Source organism: Danio aesculapii, chromosome 19 (assembly GCF_903798145.1).
Source record: "Danio aesculapii chromosome 19, fDanAes4.1, whole genome shotgun sequence".
NCBI classification, from domain to species: Eukaryota; Metazoa; Chordata; class Actinopteri; order Cypriniformes; family Danionidae; genus Danio; species Danio aesculapii.
Window position 1 is genome coordinate 27877438 of NC_079453.1, and position 23203 is coordinate 27900640.

At 35.4% G+C, this 23203-nt stretch overlaps 1 protein-coding gene across 2 annotated transcripts in view; it reads left to right on the forward strand.

The window, feature by feature from the left end:
- Positions 1-502: 502 nt before the first annotated feature.
- The window catches only part of gon4la (gon-4 like a), a 29025-nt gene continuing 6324 nt past the window's right edge, over positions 503-23203 (forward strand). The window contains exons 1-24 of one of the 2 annotated variants that reach the window (XM_056479711.1): positions 503-631; positions 898-1090; positions 1190-1261; positions 4195-4403; positions 4523-4597; positions 4689-4739; positions 6054-6104; positions 6200-6298; positions 6383-6487; positions 7573-7734; positions 9244-9454; positions 9522-9623; positions 9702-9742; positions 11357-11466; positions 11553-11757; positions 13546-13632; positions 13732-13900; positions 16517-16646; positions 16749-16896; positions 17699-17815; positions 18680-20008; positions 21931-22021; positions 22148-22260; positions 22342-22539. In XM_056479711.1, the coding sequence (XP_056335686.1) occupies positions 919-1090; positions 1190-1261; positions 4195-4403; positions 4523-4597; positions 4689-4739; positions 6054-6104; positions 6200-6298; positions 6383-6487; positions 7573-7734; positions 9244-9454; positions 9522-9623; positions 9702-9742; positions 11357-11466; positions 11553-11757; positions 13546-13632; positions 13732-13900; positions 16517-16646; positions 16749-16896; positions 17699-17815; positions 18680-20008; positions 21931-22021; positions 22148-22260; positions 22342-22539 (4047 nt within the window). In that variant the 5' untranslated portion in view covers positions 503-631; positions 898-918. The remainder of the gene's footprint in view (positions 632-897; positions 1091-1189; positions 1262-4194; positions 4404-4522; positions 4598-4688; positions 4740-6053; positions 6105-6199; positions 6299-6382; positions 6488-7572; positions 7735-9243; positions 9455-9521; positions 9624-9701; positions 9743-11356; positions 11467-11552; positions 11758-13545; positions 13633-13731; positions 13901-16516; positions 16647-16748; positions 16897-17698; positions 17816-18679; positions 20009-21930; positions 22022-22147; positions 22261-22341; positions 22540-23203) is intronic. The other variant, XM_056479712.1, reaches the window with a different exon arrangement.

Here is a 23203-nt window from a genome sequence, read left to right on the forward strand (position 1 = left end):
TGTGCAGGCTGTCACATATTAACTGCTAAAATGCATCAGTATGCAGTCGCTCCTGGGGTTGTTGTTTTTGTTCATAGAAAATGTAGTTGTTTAGCTAATGTTAGCTATAATGAGTTAAAATACACCCATTTATGGATCTGAAAGTTTATTTTACTTCATATGCTAACTGGTACTTTTTATTTTTCTTATTTTTTCCCCAAAGTGATTTGCTTACACAACCAAACAGGAATTTTAGGCTGTAGTTACTATTAGCTAAATCATTAAGTTAGATTAGCAAGTAACCTATAATTTTCCCACTTTTTAAGGTTGGCCTATTCACTTACAACACACAAACATTATTTCGTATTTGTTACGCTTATTTCGTCTTATTTATATCAAGTGTAAATGGCTTTTTGTTGGAAAAACTAAAGTTATAGTTTACCCGATGAGTGACTTTTATTTTCACATTTTCTAACTCCGTTCCACTAAACGGAAGTGACGCGCTTTTGTTGTGCAGCTCGTCACCGCAGCACTTATGAATCGTGTGTTGGCGGGTGTGTAAAAATATTAAAATTATTATTTAATGTTTACCTCAGAGTGCGATTAAACATGACAACCGGGACGCTCTCCTGATATGACAGAAATTATGAAGGTAACGCGTATGTAACAGACATCACAAATGTTAACGTTGCTGCTTCAGCGTAGAAGGCTGATGTCGGTTAAGTTACACTTAAAAGCCAAACTTACAAGGTAAATAAATGTGTTAAACGCACGACAAATAAATACAGGTTTCTTCCTGACGACAGGGGTTATAAAAAATAAACATAACTGATAAAGAATAGGACTTAAGAAGTGTTCGGGTGTGTATGAGTAACGTTATCATTGTTTACTCTTTATACATCATATCTCCCCTAAAAGGTTTGAAAATGGAAGCCTGAGATGGATCAAACTCGCAAACGGAGACTGTATAACAGAAAACCTGGGCTTTCTCAGTGCAAAGTAGCGAGAGCAGAAGAAACCGAAGACGTTTCTGAGAAGAGAGATGTTACAGAGTCTGCAGAATCAAACTTTAGCTCCATCAGAGCCTCCAGCCCTCAGTCTGACAGCACCAGTATGAGCTGTACTCTTCCACTACTTTGTAAATAATATGTGAAACAATATAAAATGTGCCTTTCTTCATAATCTGAGACATTTGTGTGAATGCTGTCAGGTCAAGAGCAACATGCTGCATGTACACAAACATCAGAAGATGAACCTGAGAAAAACTTGATCATCACATTTGGTGAGTGGACTGTCCTCATAGTAATATTGTATTCATTGTTATACTGACCAGGGGTCCGTTCTTCATGCATGGATTACTCAATTAGCTGGATTTGGTTATTAACGATTTCACATGATCCAGGATCGTTTCGTTCTTCAAAACTGATCCGAGGATTGTTGTCATAGCAACAGGTCTGGTAGCTCAAACCTGCTCAGGAGCAGGTTTATTTCATGTAAACAGGATTAGATTGGGTCATTTCAAGTAAAGGTAATACTGAAAGTATGTACCAAATGCTGATATTTTCTTACAGTAGTAACCTATAGATTATATACACTTGGTAAAATAGTAAAAAAAAAAAAGTTTCTTATATATACATTTATAATAATTTATATTATTTAATACTAAATAATTAATAATATTTATGCTTATATGCATATACTTTTAAAAATATATAAAAAAATAAAACTTATGCAATCTGCTCTCCGACATAAAAGTACAAAAACGGGGTGGTTTTCCACCCAAGGAGATCAAAGAAAACATTTATTAATATGGATTTTGTAGATACAAACACATACTATTTTAATGTACTGACCCAGCTTTTGTACAGTTTCTGTATGATAATAGACAACATGCACAATATTCAACTGTTTTTTGTTTGTTTATAAAGGAATAATAATTTATGCAGTCATGCACGTGTTTTGACACCTAATATGCCGGTGATTTGATTCTTTGCAAAAGTTGCAGACACCCTTACTGATATCAAAATGCTTTTTTTGATGCAAAATGAATTAAAATTCCTTACGGCGATTAGGAAATTAAAATAGGCCTTAAAAAAGAAAAGAAAATCCGATCTAAAATGTAAAACTAAATAAATTGCTAAATACTCTTTACACATGAAAGTGTAAAGCCTGCAGCCCACAACAGGTGTAAAGTTATTGCGTATTATATTTAACAAACCGATTACTACGAATTTTATGTACCTTTTCTCACATGGATAATTGAATATTAATCAGATGTCATTACGCTGCTGTGCGGTCAGCCAATCTCTGCATTGCTGATCATGATTTCGAGGATGGATAGATCTGTCCTTCATAACACACGCAGAGATCTCAGATCAGTTCATCCAGACATTTTAATCTGATTCGCAGATCAGTTTATACGCATATTTTTTGCTAGTCTATAAAATTATTATTGATTTGAGATTTTTTAAAAATATATTTTGACTAGAAACAATAAAACAAAAACTCTTAAGTAAGAAAGGTGTATTTTGCAGTGCATATTTGATATTTGGAATTAAGATTATCACCATCACCAGTAACTCAGTAAATTTAACCTTAGACAACATTATGTATTCAAATGTAACATTTTTGGGGGAACATGAGGTCGCTGGTTCGGGCCCAGGCTGGGTCAGTTGGAATTTCTGTGTGGAGTTTGCATGTTCTCCCCGTGTTCGTGTGGGTTTCCTCCGGGTGCTCCGGTTTCCCCCACAGTCCAAAGACATGTGCTATAGGTGCTGGATAAGTTGGTGGTTCATTCCGCTGTGATGACCCCTGTTGAAAAAAAGGGACTAAACCAAGGGAAAGTAAATGAATGTACTAGAAAAAAGAAAGAAAATAACCTAAGAAAATATTCAAGTTTAAATTTTTTAAGTGGTGTGAAATGTCTGCTTAAGGATTACTTTGAGGACATTTTAAGTTAATATTTTAGCAGCAAATTAATTCTCAGTTGTTAGTTAATGGCTGCACTGGAGTTTTGGGGAACATAATTTGAAAATAATAATAAAACACCTCATCATAATTTACTCATTCCATTGCTTTCCAATGTTTCTGTCTTTTTTTGAGGAAAACATGCAGAATTTTTCTCTATATAGTGGACTTCTATGGTTGCTCAGTGGTTTGAACTTCCAATATGAAAGTTCAATGCAGCTTCAAAGGGTTTTACAAAGTTTTCATTCATTTTCTTTCAACTTAGTCTCTACTTTAGAGGTCACCACAGCAGAATGAATCGTCAACTATTCCAGCATATGTTTTTAATATAGCGGACAGCCTTCCAGCCGCAACCCAGCACTGGGAAACACCCAAACACTCACACAGACACACACTTATACACTGACCAATTTAGCTTATTCAGTTCACCTGTACAGCATGTCTTTCTTGACTGTGGGGAAAACCGGAGCACCCGGAGGAAACCCACGCAAACACTGTGAGAACATGCAAATGAAATGCCACATAAAGATGCCAACTGGCCCAGCCGGGACTCAAACTAGCGACCTTCTTGCTGTATATTTAATGTTTGTTTGTTTAAGAAAATGACAACCCATTTCACTAGGTAACAACGTTAATCATTGTGTGAGCAACTGTAGCAATTTGTTGTTTACTTAACTTTTTTTGTATTTAAGAAAGAATTAAATCAAAATCTTTCATAACGAGTTTAATATATATTATCATTACATTATTCTGGAAGTGAACTCATTTTTTTATTTAGCTAACAGAGTTTCAGGTGTTTATTTGAATAGAGTTCTGGCAAGATGCTGTGAACAGCTGTCCACAAAATATTGGAAATTATTCAAATGTTAAATTAAATAGTTCAAAACTCCATGTTAAATCCACAACACAAACCGAGATGAAGACAATTTCAGTTCATTTTGTTTAATAGTGCAGCCCAAAATTAAATTTAACATGACATTTTTGATACTTTAAATGATATTTCACCCCAAATCTGTTGGACTTCCATTTTTTTCTGGGAACTCAAAAGAATATATCTTGAAAAATGTTGTAAAATGCTAACCATTGACTTCTATAGTATTTATTTTCCTATGGAAATCAATGGTTACTATTAACCAACTAACATTCTTCATAATATCTTTTTTTTATCGCTGCTACTTTGCTACGGATAAAACAATATCAGTCTAGCTAGAAATGTGTAGAAAAAGCAGCTGTGTCTCTCTCTCTCAGAAAAGGAACAAGCTGGAACTCGAGCAATGGGAAGAAGGAAAGGCTTGAGAAGGAAAAGAGACGCAATCAGTGAAGTAGAAGCTCAGCAGAATGAAGTGGAAGATGAAATCCAGCCGGAGGTGGAGATTGACCGAGAGCTGGACAGAGAACTGGAGAATAAATCCAGACAACATAACTTAACCTCTGCAAATGTTCGAAGCATCATTCATGTGAGTGTGGAGTGCAAATGTTGGAAACACCCGTGACCGATGTTTTCTCAGCCTTTCATAACGATGTGTTTGAATCTGTATTCAGCATGTAGCTCAACATCTTTGCTGTCACTCTGCAGGAAGTGATTACCAATGAGCACGTTGTGGCCATGATGAAAGCTGCTATCAGTGAAACCGAACCCATTCCTGTGTTCGTGAGTATCTGTAATCATCGTCTACTCGGGTAAAATTGATTGGAAGCTGTTTGAAACTTTTCTAAAAATTCTTCCTCTGTCTTTCTCTCAGGAACCCAAGATGACTCGCTCTAAACTGAAGGAGGTGGTGGAGAAAGGGGTTGTAAGTTGCTTTGATTGCACCAGAGCATCGTGCAGTACACTACTACATAATTTTAATTCTTTAATTTTGGATTTTATTTTAAACCTCATTATGCATTTATATGATCTATTAAGACGAGATTCATTAAAAAATTTAAACTTTTTTTTTTTGTCAAATTATCAATTAGGTGTCAAAAAGTGTCACACACATTTGGAAGTAATTTTTGTGACTGAACATGTATATACTTTGATAAAAGACAAACTTTTTAGATATTTTTGTTGTTTTATGAATATAATTGTTGATTTTTATGGAAAAAATATTTTAATCAATATTTCGTTTCATAAAGGTTGCCTTTGAGCAATCAAATTTAGTTTCATTCCATTTTTCTAACAGGATTATTGCAGGTAGTTCTCAGATTATGTGATCTTATATATATATTTTTATTCATATTCAAATAAAATGGGCATAATATAGCATCATAGTGTTTTGCTTTGTTACATGTGCAAGTTAAAACTTCAAAGAATTTCTCAGTTATAAATTAATAATTATATATTTATATATTAAATGCAGTAGTAAGGAATTTTAACACTTCCGCACCATTTGTGTCTTTCTTTATTTTTAATTCCTTTTAAATCTGTTTTAACACATTTTTACATGATTTTTATTAATGTATTAATTTTCCTTCGGGTTAGTCCCTTTATTTATCAGGGGTCGCCACAGCGGAATGAACCGGCAACTTATCCAGCATATGTTTACACAGCTGATGCCCTTCCAGCTGCAACTCAGTACTAGGAAACATCCATACACTCTCACATGCACACACATACCCTACGGCCAGTTTAGTTTATTCAATTCACCGATAGCACTTGTTTTTGGACTGAGGGGGAAACTGGAGCACTGGAGGAAACCCACATGAACACGGGGAGAACATGCAAACTCCACACAGAAACACCAACTGACCCAGCCAGGACTCAAACCATCGTCCTTATTGCTGTGAGGCGACACCAGTGCTAACCACTGAGCCACTGTATCGCCATAATATTTATACTTTGTTTTTATTTTCTCATACTTGTATTTCATGTTTCTTTAATTCTTATTTATGTAAAGCAATTTGAATTACCATTGTGCATGAAATGTGGTAAATAATTAAACTTGCCTTGCCTAATGTAGAAAATTTGTCATTTATTTATATGTATATTTTAAAATCTTCAGGTCCAAATGGATTTTGAATGTTGAAATAATACAGTTTGATTGCATTAAGAGGGTGGACTCGTCTCCCAGTAAAATGTTTCAGCAATTAATAATGCAATTATGTATTTTTGTTTGCTTTTATAGGTCATTCCCACTTGGAATATTTCACCAATTAAGAAGCCAACTGAAACGAAGGTGATAAGCTGAGTATATTTGCAAGAAAACATGCATGGGACAAAAGAATGTTGTGAAATAAAGGTTAATAAATAATGGTGTTTGTACACTTATAGAAGGGGCCCCAGTTTGTGGATATTCCATTAGAAGAGGAAGACTCCTCTGATGAAGAGTATCGGCCTGATGAAGAGGAGGAGGATGAGACAGCTGAGGAGGTTGGAGAGGATGACTTTTCTTTCATTTGATACTTTCTGCTCTCTGGATTTCTCCAGATTTTTATTCGTGTGTGTGCTTGATAGACTCTTCTGGAAAGTGACTTGGAAAACTCCTCATCTTCTCCACGAGTGAGTCGAGTACAAAGATCACACTCTGAATCTGAGGACGGAGCCAGCAGATCCAGACTGGTAAGACCTCTGCAGATGGACATGCTCTTGCTAAAAGTTTTGTTGATTTCCAATATCATTCATAGGTTTTGTGTCTGAAACATTTTTGATTTTTGTTATATTGTGAAATATTCATACAAACTTAAAAACAACAATTTTCTATTTTAATATGTTTCAGTGTATTCCAGTGATGGCAAATCTGAATTTTTAGCAATTGTTACCCTATTTTTAATGCTATATTTTTTCAGAATTAATTTAATATGTTGATTTAAAGCTTAAACGTTTGTTTTGTTTTAATCAGTTGAAAACAACTGCATTGCTTAGTATTAATGAGATGAGAAGAAATGAAAAACAGATTATATTATCACTGTAAAAAATATATATTTTCTAAATTCCTTTTATAAAATTGGCTGTTCCATTTATTGATTATCATTTGCTGAGCCACATTTAAAGTCATTTTCGTTGATTCATTTTTCTACGGCTTAGTCCCTTTATTCATCAGGGGATGCCACAGTGGATTGAACCGCCAACTTCTCCAGCATATGTTTTACACAGCAGATGTCCTTCCAGCTGGAACCCAGTACTGGGAACAGTCCATACACACTCATTCACACACATACACTACGGCCCAGTTTATTCAATTCACCTATACCACATGTCTTTTACTGTGGGTGAAAATGGAGCACTTGGAGGAAACCCACGCAAGAGAACATGCAAACTCCACACAGAAATGCCAACTGATTCAGCCACGGGTCGAATCAGCGACCTTCTTGCTGTAAGGCGACAGTGCTAACCACTGAGCCACCATGTCGCCCTTAAAGTCATTTTAATGTATATAATGATATAAATATAATAATTATGTATAATATACACAAACAAACAAGAAAAGCACACGTGACCAAATTACATCGATATTACTGCCCTATTCTTCTCTTTATTATTTTTTCCATTTTTTTCTTTCTAATCATTGCTGAAGAAAGGTTAGAACTACTTAATACCATCAATAAATTCTAACATTTGTTGTGTATTTTCTGAAACGTTGACTGATATAAAAAAGTAACCATCTAATAAAAAGTAGTTAAGCTATATTTTATCAATATTTGCAGAACCTTCGCAGATCCAGGCACCTGACAGTGGCTGCTACCCCAATGGGTCCCCCGCCACCACCAGACACCTCCAGGGCCCTGCCAGAGTGCAGCTTCTTAGAGAAACTCCATGCTGTGGATGAAGAGCTGGCTTTTGGAACTGATTGCATGGAGTCATATCAGGTACCGCTCACTTCACTCCATCTATATAATTAACATCTCGTCTGTTCATTGATATGATGGCTGAACTAAAAAAAATAAACAGGAGAACCCACAATTATTTTGTACATTTAAGTCACACACAATGTCATTACAAGCAAATTTTTCTTTTTGTTCTCTATTATAATTTCCTTTCCTGCTATTCCGTCATCTTGAATTTTGCAATTTTCCTGAAACTTGATCTAAAAAAAGTGAAAGTGATAGTACTGACGCGGGCAAGTTTGGAAAACCCCATGACTGGAATTTTTGCACCTCATTTAATTCATTCCAGTGCACACAGCAGTGAACACACACTGGGAACACACACCAGGAGCAGCCGGCAGCCATTGCTACAGCACCCGGGGAGCAGTTTCTTGTTCCGTGCCTTGCTCAAAAGACGTAAAGCCATGGAATTTAGTTACATTAAATTTAGAGCAGTATACCGAGTCAGCATTGGTGTATCATTACCAAACTCAATGTTTTTAGGTTGTTATCATCTTGTTCAAAAATTATACCTAATTTTAAAACTGCCTTTAATTAGTATTGACTCCTGAGATGAGTCTTGCTAGATTGCATGGGTCTTGCAAAGCGCATTGATACTAGTTATGCCAAAATTGGCCAAACGTTCTCTGCCATTTAGATTTTTGTTGATATATACCATAGACTGTTGTGGTTATTTTCACCAGATTCAATCCAGGTAAATTTTCATCCATGCCAGCAAAACAAACGACACCTGAGGCTGTATCTCTGCATTTTAAGTTTAAACATATCTACACAAAAAAACGATTAACAATTAAATCAAATTACTTGTGATTTTTCATGCCATGCTTAGCTCTTCATTCTGCAACTTTTGTGCTTTATTACAGCTATATATATATATATATTATTATTGTTACAGTTATTTTTTATTTCGGCTAGAATAAAAGCAGTTTTAATTTTTTTTAATAAACATTTTAAGGTCAATATTATTAGCCCCTTTTAGCAATTTTTTTTTTCGACTGTCTACAGAACAAACCATCGTTATACAATAACTTGCCTAATTACTATAACCTGCCTAGTTAACCTAATTAACCTAGTTAAGCCTTTTAATGTCACTTTAAGCTGGATAGAAGTGTCTTGAAAAATATCTAGTCAAATATTATTTACTGTTATCATGGCAAAGATAAAATAAATCAGTTATTAGAAATGAGTTATTAAAACTAGTATGGTCAGAAATGTGTTGAAAAAAAATCTTCTCCGTTAAACAGTAATTGAAAGAAAAAATAAACGGGGGCTAATAATTTTTTTTTATTTGTACATCCAAGCTATACTTTCACCTTTGCCGAATTTAATGCATTCTTGCTAAATAAAAGTATCAGTGTCTTCAAACGTAATATTGTCCCCAAATATTCTATTTGACATGAAAACTAATTATCTGTATTGTCAGTTAATAATAAATTATGTAGTAGTTATGATAAACTATTACTCAGTTTGTGAATCTCTATTTGGCATTAGAGTCTCAGTGGTGCAAATGGAGAAGAGAGTTTGATTTCCTTCCGCACACGATCAAAGCGTCCACTGAGAGACGTCCCTCTGGGTCGCCTGGAGGCAGAGCTACGGGCTCCTGACATCACTCCTGACATGTATGAGTTTGGCTCCGCCCCTGAGGACAGAGAATGGACACAGTGGCTGCAGGGCCTTATGATCTCAGACATGGACAATGAAGGTAGGAATGGACAGACTAAACATACATGTGCTTAAATGTGCTCAAAAATGTCTTATTTTCTTGTTAGAGGAGGGTGATGATGAAGACGACCCAGAGTACAATTTTCTGGCTGACATTGATGAGCCTGATGTGGAGGACTACAGGAATGACAAGGCAGTGCGCATCACTAGTGAGTTGATTTAAGAGAATTGAAAAGGCCGACTATCTGGATTGTATTGATATTAATCTTCTTTCCTTTGTTATTCAGAAAAGGAAGTCAATGACTTGATGGAGGAACTCTTTGATGCAGTAAGATTTAACATTTTATTTATTTTTTATTTATAATTATATTCCTAGAGTTGGACAAGCATAAATGTTTTTAAAACGGTCTAATCGATAATGATCTATGATTTTTGCTTAATCTGACTTAATTTGAGGAATCCAAACATAAGAAATGTCATTTTAAAGCAGAATGTAAGATGTGACAATTTAGATAAATTAACAAGTAATTAATGCTTTGTTTTACTTTATTTGTCTCTTAATTAATTAATTTATTTATTTTAATAAATAAACAGCTTCAAATGATTTTACATTTACAATATATATGTTTAAAGTATATATGATTACATTGTAATATAATATAATATAATATAATATAATATAATATAATATAATATAATATAATATAATATAATATAATATAATATAATTAAAGAAAGGCCTTTTAATTGTGCCATGTTTGTGCACAATGTAAACCAATGCAAATCACCACAGAAAAATAATCTATAGTGATAAAGCTTTTTATAGTGATAAAGATATCTTTTGAAATACATTTGCAAACCCTCAGAATAATATTGACTAATATGTAGATACCTTTATAAAGGCTCTTTGTGTGGCTAAGAAGTTGAAAACATGTACTCCGAGGTATGATGTCTATAGCACTGAATTGGAATTAGAGAAATCGAGCACATATGCAGAGGGATCGGATCAAGAGCCAATCAATGAAATGAACCGTTTCTTCTGTATGTGACAGGTTATCAACAAGCTGCCACACAAAAACATTCAGATATATGATTTCCTTCTTTATTTGTAGTGTGAGTGCTTAGTTTATTTCTGACTGACTAGTGTATATTTGATTCAATAAATCAAGAGCGATTAATGGGATCCAAGTTCCTTTGTTCTAAATACCCAGAATGCTTTGTGCTGTAACAACACATTCCCTTTCTTTCTAGCTGTTTTTCTTTTCTTTCAGTCTTCACATGCTCTCCACTTTATCGAAGACTAGGAATCTTTGACATAACATAAATGTTCAAATGAATTCTTAATTGTTTTAATTTCCACACAATTACTGCTGTGCTATTATTCATTCATTCATTCATTTTCTTTTCGGCTTAGTCCCTTTATTAATCTGGGGTCGCCACAGCGGAATGAACCGCCAACTTACCCAGCACGTTTTTACACAGTGGATGCCCTTCCAGCCGCAACCATCTCTGGGAAACATACACACACACACACACACTTACACACTACGGACAATTTAACTTACCCAATTCCCCTGTACCGCATGTCTTTGGACTTGTGGGGAAAACCGGAGCACCCAGAGGAGACCCACGCGAATGCAGGGAGAACATGTAAACTCCACACAGAAACACCAACTGACCCAGCCGAGGCTCAAACCAGTGACCTTCTTGCTGTGAGGCGACGGCACTACCTACTGCACCACAGCATCGACCTCCACTTTGCTATTATAGTTATACTAAATAATTATGATTCGGTCTGTTTGCCACAGTCACATGATTAATAAATAATAGTGACAAGCCTATTTGAAAATCATCATTGTGGAACTGTCAAGACGTATCCATACTTAAATTACACATCTATTGTTTCTTTATCTGTGCTGAATCTGATCTTCATCACCTATAGTTTCAGGATGAATTAGGAGGTCAAGAAGAAGAAGGACATGAAGAAGAGGAGGAAAAAGAGGAAGAGGAAAGTCCCTTGCAGGAGCCGCCTGGCATTCTGGAGAACATTCAGTATGTTCATCCTCACATTATTTTCTGCATGATCCACTGATTTGCAGTTGAAGTGTATTTACAGGTGAGATGTTTTCGGTGTGTAGATATGAGGACCCATTGGCGGATGTGTTGAAGCAGCGTTATCGAACAGTGCGTGAGCAGCTGGCAGCTGTGAGGAAGCGAAAAGCTCTGCTGGAGAGTAAAGGAGTGTCTCTACCTCCAGCCTGCCCTCAGCGGCCCTCCAGCCCCATAACATCCATGACCCTGAGTGCAGCTCAGAAACTACAGCTACAGCAGCAGATCCAGCAGGTCTGGAAGGAGTCAAGTTTTTATTTAGTCAATTTGAAGTGCAATTAACAAATACATTTTTAAAAGTGAACAAATTTAGGTTTATTTATGTATTTACTGTAGACATGATGGAAAAAGAAAAAAAAGCTTAATGTGGAAAAAACTCTGCCAGTAGAAAGGCCTATAAAGTACTAGATTCTATAGAAAAGATTTTATAGAGAACAAACAAACTGAAAAACTATATAAACATGCAAGTTTCAAACTTCAATTTGTAAGTTAAGTTAGCTTTTTTGCATTCAGGCATAAACTATACATATCATACATAGCATGCAGTCAAGTCTGACATTCATAACCCTGGCAAATTCTGACTTGAAGTTTTTGTTTAAATGTAAATAAAAGCTGAGATAAATTTTTTCCACAATGATGCCTCTTCTACATCATCTTATCATTGGGGAGAAGCTTGTGTCATTTCTGGTAAAAAAAAAAAAAAAAACAGTATAAATGTAACTTTAAATGTCAGTTTGCCTGGGGTATAAATAATTTCAGACTTCACATATATATTAGTGGTGTAACGGATCAGAAATCTTACGGTTCGGATCACAATATGGTTTTTTAGTAACGGATCAGCCCAAAAGAGGAGGAGAAAAATGTAATTTGCTTTCCATTTATTACAAAACCAGCACTGCAAAAAGATTTTGGTTTCAACAAACAGAACTTATAACTTATAATTCTATAAAAAAAAAAATGAAGAAATAATCAGCTGATTAAAAATAATTTGTAAAATACTCAGTGCTGTGAAAAGATTACTGTTATTGCTACTATTGCTGATAACGCTATATGCATAAATCTAACAAAATTTGTACAATCCATATTTATTTTAAGTCCCATTTTCTGAAATAAATTCAGTTATTCACTCATACAACTTCATGTTTCATTGCTAGATTTCCAGTGGCATATTTTTAATGGCTGGTTGTCGAAACCTGTTTGTTAAATAATGTATTGCAGCCTACAACTTTCATTATTGAGCGTCAAGTTAAATGCAAATGACTGTGTTTTTTATCTTTACCATAAACATCAGTAGTTTTATCTAAACTGTTATCCCAGTACTTCTGTGTTATTGGACCATTTGTAACTTCATAACTAACTCACAAGACTACGTCTTTTAAGTTTAATAAACCTATGCAAATCACCATCATTTATACTTTGTTGCATTTTGTATGTTATGTTGCATGGGCGTTAAGATCCCGATCTTTTAATGATTAATCATGCAGCGTACACTGAATGCATTAAGCTGAAAGCTGATTTCTCTGCGATTGTTACAAATTTAGGATTAATCTACAGGTAATGAAAATATCTGTTACACCCCTAATAAATATATATATATATATACATATCTCTAAGAATGTGTTTTAAAAACAAAAAACAATGTGGCTTGTTCACAATATTTTTAGGCCCGACCAAAAGGTGACAGTTAAAGCATCAGTGATCAAAATTGTAATTGACATCCACATTCTTTTATTCATTAGCTTTCCCTTTCTTTAGTAAGCTGTGTAACATGAGTTCATCGAAAAGCATTTGTGCCTCACACTGTGTGCCCTGCGGAAATAATATAGACTGTGGAAAAATAATAGAAGAGTCTTAACATATTCCCATTCCCATCAACAGGATGCATTTGAATGCATAATACCTACTGGAAACAGTAACCCATACCGCTTGTGAAAATATGTATTATTGCCAGATTAAAACGGGACCTTAGAAGACATTATTATTGATGTTTTTTTTTCAATGGCTGTTTTCTTTATCCTGCAGCATGTGCAGCTCCTCACGCAGGTGAACATGTTGAGCAGCTCAGTCAAGGGTCTGGAGACTGAGGCTTCAACAAGCAGACAGTTTTTGGTGAGATGTGCATCCTATGTACCGAAACATACCAGAATGTATGTAGATACAGGTTAATGTCATCTAAAATTTTCTCGGTTTTCCATCATCCTCTCCTAGTTGGAGCTGCAGATGTTTGGTCAGCGTGGAGAGCACAACTGCGGACGTGCAGAGCATGGCTTCACCAGCATCTTCAAAGCCTGCAACCTACAGGGCGCCGTTTCTCTGCTGGAGGAACTAGATCAGTCACCCAAAGGAGATCCTGCAGTCTTGAGTCCATGTTTACCTGGTAATTTTAAACTCTTGGATATTCTCATAAGTGCATAAAAGTTAAAGTGTTGCTTATACTCTGTGTATATTTGCAGTCATCGGAAAGGGCAGTGAAATTAATTTAATTGTCTCAAAATTTAAACAAATGCGAGGTTGATGCACTATGCAAATTTGTGAATTTCTCCAATCAGACTAGTATTGAAAAGCTTAAATAGAAATGTCTAAAAATAAATATGTTATTACAGATCATAATTTCTGATGTTCGTTCTTGTTATTAAATCAAATCAGCAGAAGCACGTGTACTATGATGAGTAAAAAGCTTAGGTGCTGGCTCCAGACAGTGCAAAATAAAACAACATACTCCCAAAAAACAAGACTATATACAATTGGCAATGTTAACAGTAATACGTATAAGACAATGAATAGGTGTACACATAGTTTGACTGTTGGTGGTAAATTGTTGTAGGCAATATTGTTTTAAGTACGGATTGGTTAAAGTGCAGTGCATGCTACATCTTGATGGTATGCAGTGAGGTGTGTCAAGTGGTCATCAGCCTGATAGTCTCTGGGAAGAAACTTTCCTTCAGTTGGCTTGTGCGTGATCAGATACTGCGGAACCGTCTGAGGGTAGCAGAGAGAAAAGTCTGTGGCTGGAGTCACTGATTATTCTCTTGGCTTTCCTCATGCACCGTCTGGTGTAGATGTCCTGGAGAGAGGGAAGCTCACCTCCTACCACGCGTCCAGCAGTTTGCACAATCCTATGTAGACCTTTGCGATTGCTGCTGGTGCTGTTTCCACACCAGGTGGTGATGCAGCCAGTCAGGATGCTCTCCACAGTGCAGGTGTAGAACGAGCAGTGGATGTGGGTGCTCATTCCAAACCTCCTGAGATGCCTGAGAAAGAAGAGGCGTTGTTGTGCCTTCCTCAGCACTGCGTCTGTTAGTAAAGTAATAGGAATTAAACATCAGATTGTATGATGAAAGAAACAATACCACAGCTAGAAAGGAACCCCAGAAAGCAATGTTTATAAACTTGTAATGAATACATATTTTTATTTCATATTGTAGTAAGGCTTTATTCACCTGTTTTTGTGTTCTGACGATAAAGATAAGTTTAAAAGGCTAGCTAACCCCAAAAGAAGTTTTCTTTGATCATGTGCTTAACTTCCTGTTGTTCTAAGAGTCACTTTCAGATTTTCTGAAAAGCCATTGGAAGCCATTTACTTGCATTGTTTTTATCCTGCTTTGAATGTCAGCGGTTACAGGTTTCCGATGTTTTTCCAAATGTCTTCTTTTGTGTTAAACATAAAAAAGAATAGAAAAATGTAGGGGTGTATTGGATCACGGTTGATCCGTGATTTGTACAGATCACAACCCTTTGGTTCGGAACACGCATGACACACAGATAAATAATTTTTTTTTTTACTTTACTAAATTTGTAGCGATCACAGAGAGATCGCCTCTCACGTCATTCAAATTATATGTATGAAATTATTTAGGCTTTCCTGTAAAATATAATGATGACAGAAGAAGTTGTGGTAGGTTATTTAGAATGTGGTGGGTTTCTTTAGGTTATTAAAGGGGTTTTCTGTCACTAATTGTTTAGCCTGCTTTAATGCATTCGGTGTAAGCTTTGCAATCATTAAAAGATCAGGATCGCATTTCCCACGCAACATAAAGTATAAATGATTTGAGAGAGATAAGAGAGAAATGAGATTTGCATATGTTTATTAATCCTTTGAATTGCTGCATTCAAATATGTGTTTGAAAAACACAAAAATCAAGAAAGAGATTTAGTATTTATGTTAACAAACAGTCAAATAACACAGAAGTGCTGGAAAAACAATTTATAGTTTAGGTATAACTACTGATGTTTATGGTAAAGATTAAAAACACTGTCATATGCATTCAACTTGACGCTCAAAATGAAAGTTGTGGGCAGCAATTACATCATTTAAAACATAGGTGGCAACAACCAGCCATTAAAAATGTTCCACTAAATAGTTCCTCAAAACTGAAATTTTTATGAGTGATTAATTGAATCATTTATTGAAAATGAGACTAAACTAAATATGGGTTGTACAAATTATAATGTTAGAATTATACATTAAACTTTATCAGCAACAATAGTAATAACAGTCAATTTTTCACAGATTATTTTACAATTTATTTTTATTCAGCTGATTATTTCTTTTAATTACAGGCTCTAAGGTCTGTTTGGTAAAACCGAAAGTGTCTTGCAGTACTGTTTTGGTAATAAATGAAAGCAAATTACATTTGTCTCCTTTCTTATTTGGCTGATCCGAAAAATAGTCCGATCCATGACTAAAAAACTATTATGTCAACTGTGAGATTTGTGATCTGTTACACCACTAGAAAAAAGGTTTTGAACCTTCTGTGAAAAAGTGATTAGAAAATGGTTTTACCATTTCTCTCATGAACAAAAATATGCATTTAAACTTAAAATACATACTGATTTTATTTTTATTGTGATTATTATCAATATTTACTTGTGTTAAAAACTTTGGTGATCATGGAAATCTCTGTTTTATACAGTGACTGCGACTTTCACGAAAAAATTGTATTGTACTTTCCAATTGTACTGTAATCTTTCTGGTATTTATTTGTTCTTGTAGGATGTCAGTTTCCTGCTCCACTGGCCTGGTTGATGGCGACTCGCTCTGTGTTTCTCTACCCAGAGCTACTTCCTACAATCCAGCTGCGTCCCTCTAAATTCAAAGGGCCATTCACCTCAGCTGAAGACTGGTACCAGAATCATGGTTTAACCTCAATCATTATACATTCTTAGAAGACACCAACACTTAAATGTTGATTTTTTTTTTCTTCTCTCTCTTCTTCTCTCTTCAGTCTTGTTGTCCTTGGTCATAAGCACTTAAGAGGTACCCTACACCCCCTGCAGATGACTTGTCGCTATTTGCTTGCTACAAGGAGTTTTATCAGTGTAAAATCACACATTCGTGATGCATGTCAGAAGCCCTTTCCTAGTGTCATCAAGGTGAGTCAATGAATACAATTTATAGGTAGCATTATCATTAGGTAATGATGGCATTCTTCAGAGAATAAGGTAAAATTAGTGCTGCAGCACTAGTGCAAATGTGATATTGATTCTATACAACAGTTCAGTAAATAAGTTGTTATTGTGCTATAATTTTGACACAATATTGTCTGTCATTTTGTCAATGGAAATACAAAGCAACAGCAGGACTGTGTCTCTGATCAACCCACAGCAGTAATTCCTTTCTAATGGTATTCATGTTTTGAACAAATAGAGTGAACCAATTACTTGTTAACTGTGGCATTTATTTGATTTCTTAATGAATCAAATCAAATGAATAAATGACTCATTGACTCACTCATTCGACATTTATTGCCATCTAGTAGCAGTTTGTTATTTAGAGTATTGTTCATCTTCATATCATTTCAGACATGTATGATTAATTGTTATTAAATAATACATATAATTAATATGTTTTAAAATTGTAAACGTTTGACAGACCTAGTTTTAATCTTTTTAAAAATAATTATAAAGTGATAATGAGGCATTAAAGGGATGAGTAGATACTTTAATCTTACCAAGCCTTAAGCTAGTGCTTCCTCTTGTCTGGATGGCTGACATGGAACACTTGAAGTACTTTTCACATTATAGTAACAACATATTAAACCGTGCCACAGTATAATAGTAATTTACCTTTGCTTGATACTGCAACCCTTATCACTGTACTATTGTATCAATTTCAACTCTGAAAATCTGTGATAAACAAGACATCATGTTAAATATTTTCTCCTACATTTTTCAGACTTACTTCATGGCAGGAAAATGCCCCTCCATGCCCTTGGCCAGTAAGAGGGTCAGTCCCTGTGACCAACGCCCCCCAGTCGAAAGAGAACAGAGTCTCATGCCTGATTGGCTCTCAGTAATAACTCTTATTATTTAATTCTATGTTTTTATTTAACCCTCTGGGTCTCCTCTGTCATTTCTTTGTAAGAATACAAAAGTTTTTCACTTTTAGTTTTTGCAGTGTAAACATAAGAAAAAATTAAAGCAAGATTCAAGTAGGCAAAGTGGGCGTAAAATAAAATGTCAAAAATGACCGACCATAGGAAATGAATGAGAAATCTTAAAAAATAAACATAATTCTTGGAATTTTTACACAGACACGCACTTAAACACAAACACACCTTATAAAAACTGTATCTTCAATACAGAGCAAGTTTTGAGAATATGTAAAATCTATTCCATAACTTGTGACAATCTAAAACATAAAGACTGAAATGAACACATACAAACACTCATCTATAAACTTAAAACAAAAAATGCTTAATTTTGTCTAAAAACCACAAGGAATTCACAAGCTGTTTTACAGGCATCTAGTGGGTCATTACACCATGACATTAGACAGGTTTTACATTTCTTTTCTTTTTCTCTTTTTACCAGGTGGTGCTAATCTGCCTCTAATTATTTAAACTGGAAATACTGCACTAATAAAAAATATAATAATATGAAAAATTTAAATCCCATTGTTTTTAATGATGCAAATTGTTATATTAATTACTGCATAATTTTTTAAACATCCTTTCAAAATATATAATTAAAAAGAAAAAATAGTATTAAACAAAAAAGTTTGAATGATTTTTATGAAAATTATGTTTAAGGTCTTCTGTCCCTTTTGATCTTAATGGGTTACAAGTGTGATTCTGATTTCTGGAGACCCGGAGGATTAACAATAATAACATGACATTTTATATAATCTCTAACGTGTATCTATTCTCTCCTCTAGAAAAACCTTAAGTGCATTTATAAGCATGTAAGAACATTCAACCAGCCATCTGGGAACACCCAGACCACCGAAGCCACTGATCCTTCAGGACCAAACTTTTGCTTTCCCCCAGGCATGCGTTATCCTCTAAGTCTCCCTGAAGACCTTGCTCAGACACTTGAAGCATCAGCTCTGATTGCCTGCAAAAAGAAAAAAGACAAGACTGATAAATCTGCCACGCTCTTAAAACATCCCCCATCAGCTGAAAAGATGGAGTTGGTTCTCAACCAGTTACCAACCATTTTACCAAAAAGCCTGTCACTTTCCAGACCTCAACCAAATCCAAGCTTGCCTATAAATGGAGCTATTACTGGCCCATTCACACTGTCTAGATTTCCTCCAGTGGGACCAAAACAAGCTGGAGCGATTGTCACTTTACCAAATATTCCAATCACTTCTAATCCAAGCTCTTCAAGGTCTGCTTCTATAATAAATGCTATAGAAACACCAATGGGCGTCTCTGGCTCTGCAACCCAGAGGGACGTAATCATCACCTTACCTGCTGCTGTGACACCAGAGCTCAAGTCTTATCCTTCTGGGCATATAACTGTGAATCAAACACAAATAGTCACCTCTAATGTTGTTGAACCAGCCATCCCAAGAGCTTCAAACCTCATCATTAGTTTTCAGTCACCTCCAGTTGCCAACACCTTTATATGTCCCACTCCCATCCTAAACACGAATGTCCAGACGCCTCAAAGTCACATTAGTCAGCGCTGTGGCACTCTGCTTAAACTTCTACCAAAGGTCTCTGGTGGTCTAGCGCAAGTCTGTCCAAAACCTGTGAATCGATTTCTTCTTCTCCCTTCAGGAAATGTGTTTGCAAACAGCAGTTTTGGCCATCAGAGAGCTGGACAAGAACAAACATTAAAACAGTCATCAGCTCTGAGATGCAAACATGTTAAACAACAGACATCGGCAGACAGTTTGCACAGCACTGATGGACAAATAGGAGATAAATCACAGATGTCCTTCATTCAGGAGACTCCTGATGATGGCTTTGAAGAAACCGCAGAAGCAGAGCTAAATGATGATGATGATGATGGAGGAATGGTTGAGAATGAGGAGGAAGAACGTGGGAAGAGCGACTCCATAGAGATGTCTCTCACACTTTCTGAATCCTCTGGGAGCCCAATGCCTAGTATAGATGAAGAAGATGCTGAGATAGAGATGGAAAAAACAGAGGAACAGAATGGAAAAGAGCAGGAAGGCTGCAACAGGCAGTTTGGGGATGAGGAAACAGGTGAAGCTGACAATGTTTCCGGTGTCCGGTTGATACCAGAACTGCAGGTAAGATAATTTCCATAATTGCTGTGCTATTAACCCTTTATTAGGTGAAGAACCATATTTGGTAACTTCATTAACTTTGATTACAGTATATTTTTTGGACTAATTTCAAAAACCTTGAAATAACACCCAGCAACACTCCTGATTTTTTTTCTAGTAAGTATGTTATTAAGGGTTAATACTGGATACCAATAAGTATATGATCAATATCACTTGAAGCAGTGCAATATGGCTGTATATTGGCATTGGTGGGAGGCGTGCGTTGCTGTGAGGCCACAGGCCAAGTGCCTTAGTGTCCCACCAGTGACGAGATACAGCCATATCGCACTGCTACGAGTGTGATATTGTGTTTATACAACAGTTCGACGGCATAATCGTGTGTATAAAAAGAGAATCAAACACGAGAGCCTAAAAATCCCTTTGTATGAGGAACTACTTTCTTCTGTTATTCATTCACATCTGCAGCTGACATCAGGACAGCAGAAAAGTCACTAATTCACACACATAAATTTGGAGCTAGTATTTGAATGATTCTCTAGCATAATGTCTAAATTGATGACAAAACAGGTTATTTTGCTCACATTTTAAGATTATAAGGATGAACGGCATGAAATGCCATCAGTCTAGAGACATTCCCCAGTATTTCTCTGTTGTAATCAGGATATCACAATAAGTAACCTCGAAAAAGCCAAAGCAACGCAATCGCTACCAGATTACTGTTGTGTTTGCGATAAGGAAAAATGCTAAACACATGCAGGCATTTCTTCTTTCTTTCTTTCTTTTTATTGAATTAGTCTGCAGTAACGAAAACAAGATACGAACAGATGGCCAACCAAAAAGTAACTCAGGGTTATACAAAGATTGGCGAACACAAAATACATACTTTCCTGATATGCGATGCCCATCTCACGCTCAACACACTACAATTACTATGGTATAAATACAGCACTGCAACATACAAAAGAGAGAGATCGACTTAGAATGTCATCCAATTTTATAATGTTTTAATCAGCTGTAGTTTGAAAAAGTGCTGATCTTTTCTCTTCTAAGGGCTTATCATGTGATCTGTCGCCATCTTGTGGATGGACAACGTCAACCGTCTTTACTCTGCTCAATAATGGATGCCGACACAATGTATCTCAGGAATTATAATTACTTAAAATAGGCACTATCCTTAAAAATAAACTGCATAGATGCAATCTAAATAACTACATTCTCGCCACAGGCCTTTAAAAATTAACAAAAAATGCCAAATCTGTTTATATGTCAAAAAAACCTTTTAAATAATAATTATTAAAAGATTCCATACTGTCTCTTTGGCCCCCAAGGCTCCATTAATATGATCATTAATATAGTAAATGAGTGAAATATAATATACATTTAAAGTGTTTTATATTTTGAATATATTATAAAATGTGATTTATGCTTTTTAAATGTATCTTTTTTTGTATTAATATATTATTTTTTAGTATTATACCTGATCAGTAATTAAAAAAAAGCAAAAATAATAATACGTAATAACAGTTTATTTATTTTTATAAATAATAATAATAGTGATTCCTTACATTTATATAGCGCTTTTCTAGACACTCAAAGCACTTTACACATTGGGGGAATCTCCTCATCCACCACCAGTGTGTAGCATCTACCTGGATGATGCGATGGCAGCCATATTGCACCAGACAGCACACCACACACCAGCTGATTGGTGGTGAGGAGACAATATAGAGAATTCTAATTTACATGAAAATATGTGCTAAAAATAGGCCCTTTTATACAAAATAAGGAGTTCTTTTGTAGTAAAATGTGAACAGTTCTCAGAAGATTCACCTTTTACGAATGTGGAGTTGTCATTCATGCAGTGTTGTATGTAAACATGTTTTCATTTAATACATTTGATTAACCTTGTCATTGTACACCACCAGGAAACCATGGAGAAATTCTTACATCTGGCTACAAAGACAGTATCTGAAAAGGAAGGACGTTTAAATATTCAATCAAAGCATCAACCTTCAGGTCAGTTCAGTCATTATGAATTCTGTAGCTGAAAAAGTTAAAGCAGTTAAGCAGGCACATTTACAGAACTGTTTATTAATAAGCCATGAGCATATACATCTAAACTGAATAATGCGACATTCACAGGTTCCCACTGTACTCAGACTGAGAGAAAGACAGTCCTTCATAATGATGCATCTGACGACGATCCCTACAGGGATGCTAAAGATATTGCCTTTGCTCAAGCTTACCTGGAGAAGGCAAGAAGTTTATATAATATTTACATCTGTGTGTAACTATTAATATTCACTTAATGCAGAACTGTGTCTCTTCATCTCTAGGTGTATGAGGTGCTGCTTCAGGTGCCAGGCAAGGTGGATGAATTTCTGTGCATTCTGTCTGATTTTGCGAAAGATCCAGAAAGTCACACGTCACTCGAGCTGCTGATGAGACTCAAGCCTGTGCTGGAGGACTGGCCTGAACTGCTTCGGGATTTTGCTGCCTTCCTGCATCCAGATCAAGCCAGAGAGTGCGGCCTGGTAGATGAGAATTACCAATACTTTAATATGCAAGGCTAAATATAACACACTATTGATGGGAGAAGAAAGCTTTTCAAAACTTCGAAACATTTGAACCGATTAGGTAAATACATACAGACTTTGTTTTTCAGTCAGCTAGCTCAAGAGCTTCCAGTGAACTGTCATGCCATTATAAAATCGCCACATTTAGGATCTGGTTTCTTTAAAAATCAATGATCTTTAAAGACATTATTATATGCATATAATCACTTATTTTTCTGACACACGCACTGTAAAGAATCCACAGTAAGCAGATCTAATTTCCAATTTAAATCATTTTAAATCATTTATTTTAAAATACAAGGTAATGTTTAGATTTCAAAGATATACAAATATGGCATGTGTACATGCAACATATTTCAAAATGTATCAAAAAATGGGTTATATATGAATATGATGACACATAGCCTATATTTATGAGGTCCAAGTAACATTTACAGGTTGTGATAAATAGATTACTATTTGTTAATGCTTAACATTTAAGTGCATCAGTTTTCTTTTTACTTTAAGTACAATAGCCTACCTTTTTTTAATTAACTTTTAAAAGCTCATTTTAAACGTTGACTTTTAACCTACAAGCAAAGTACAGTGTTAATGTTCAAACTATTTATAGTGTTTAAAGTGG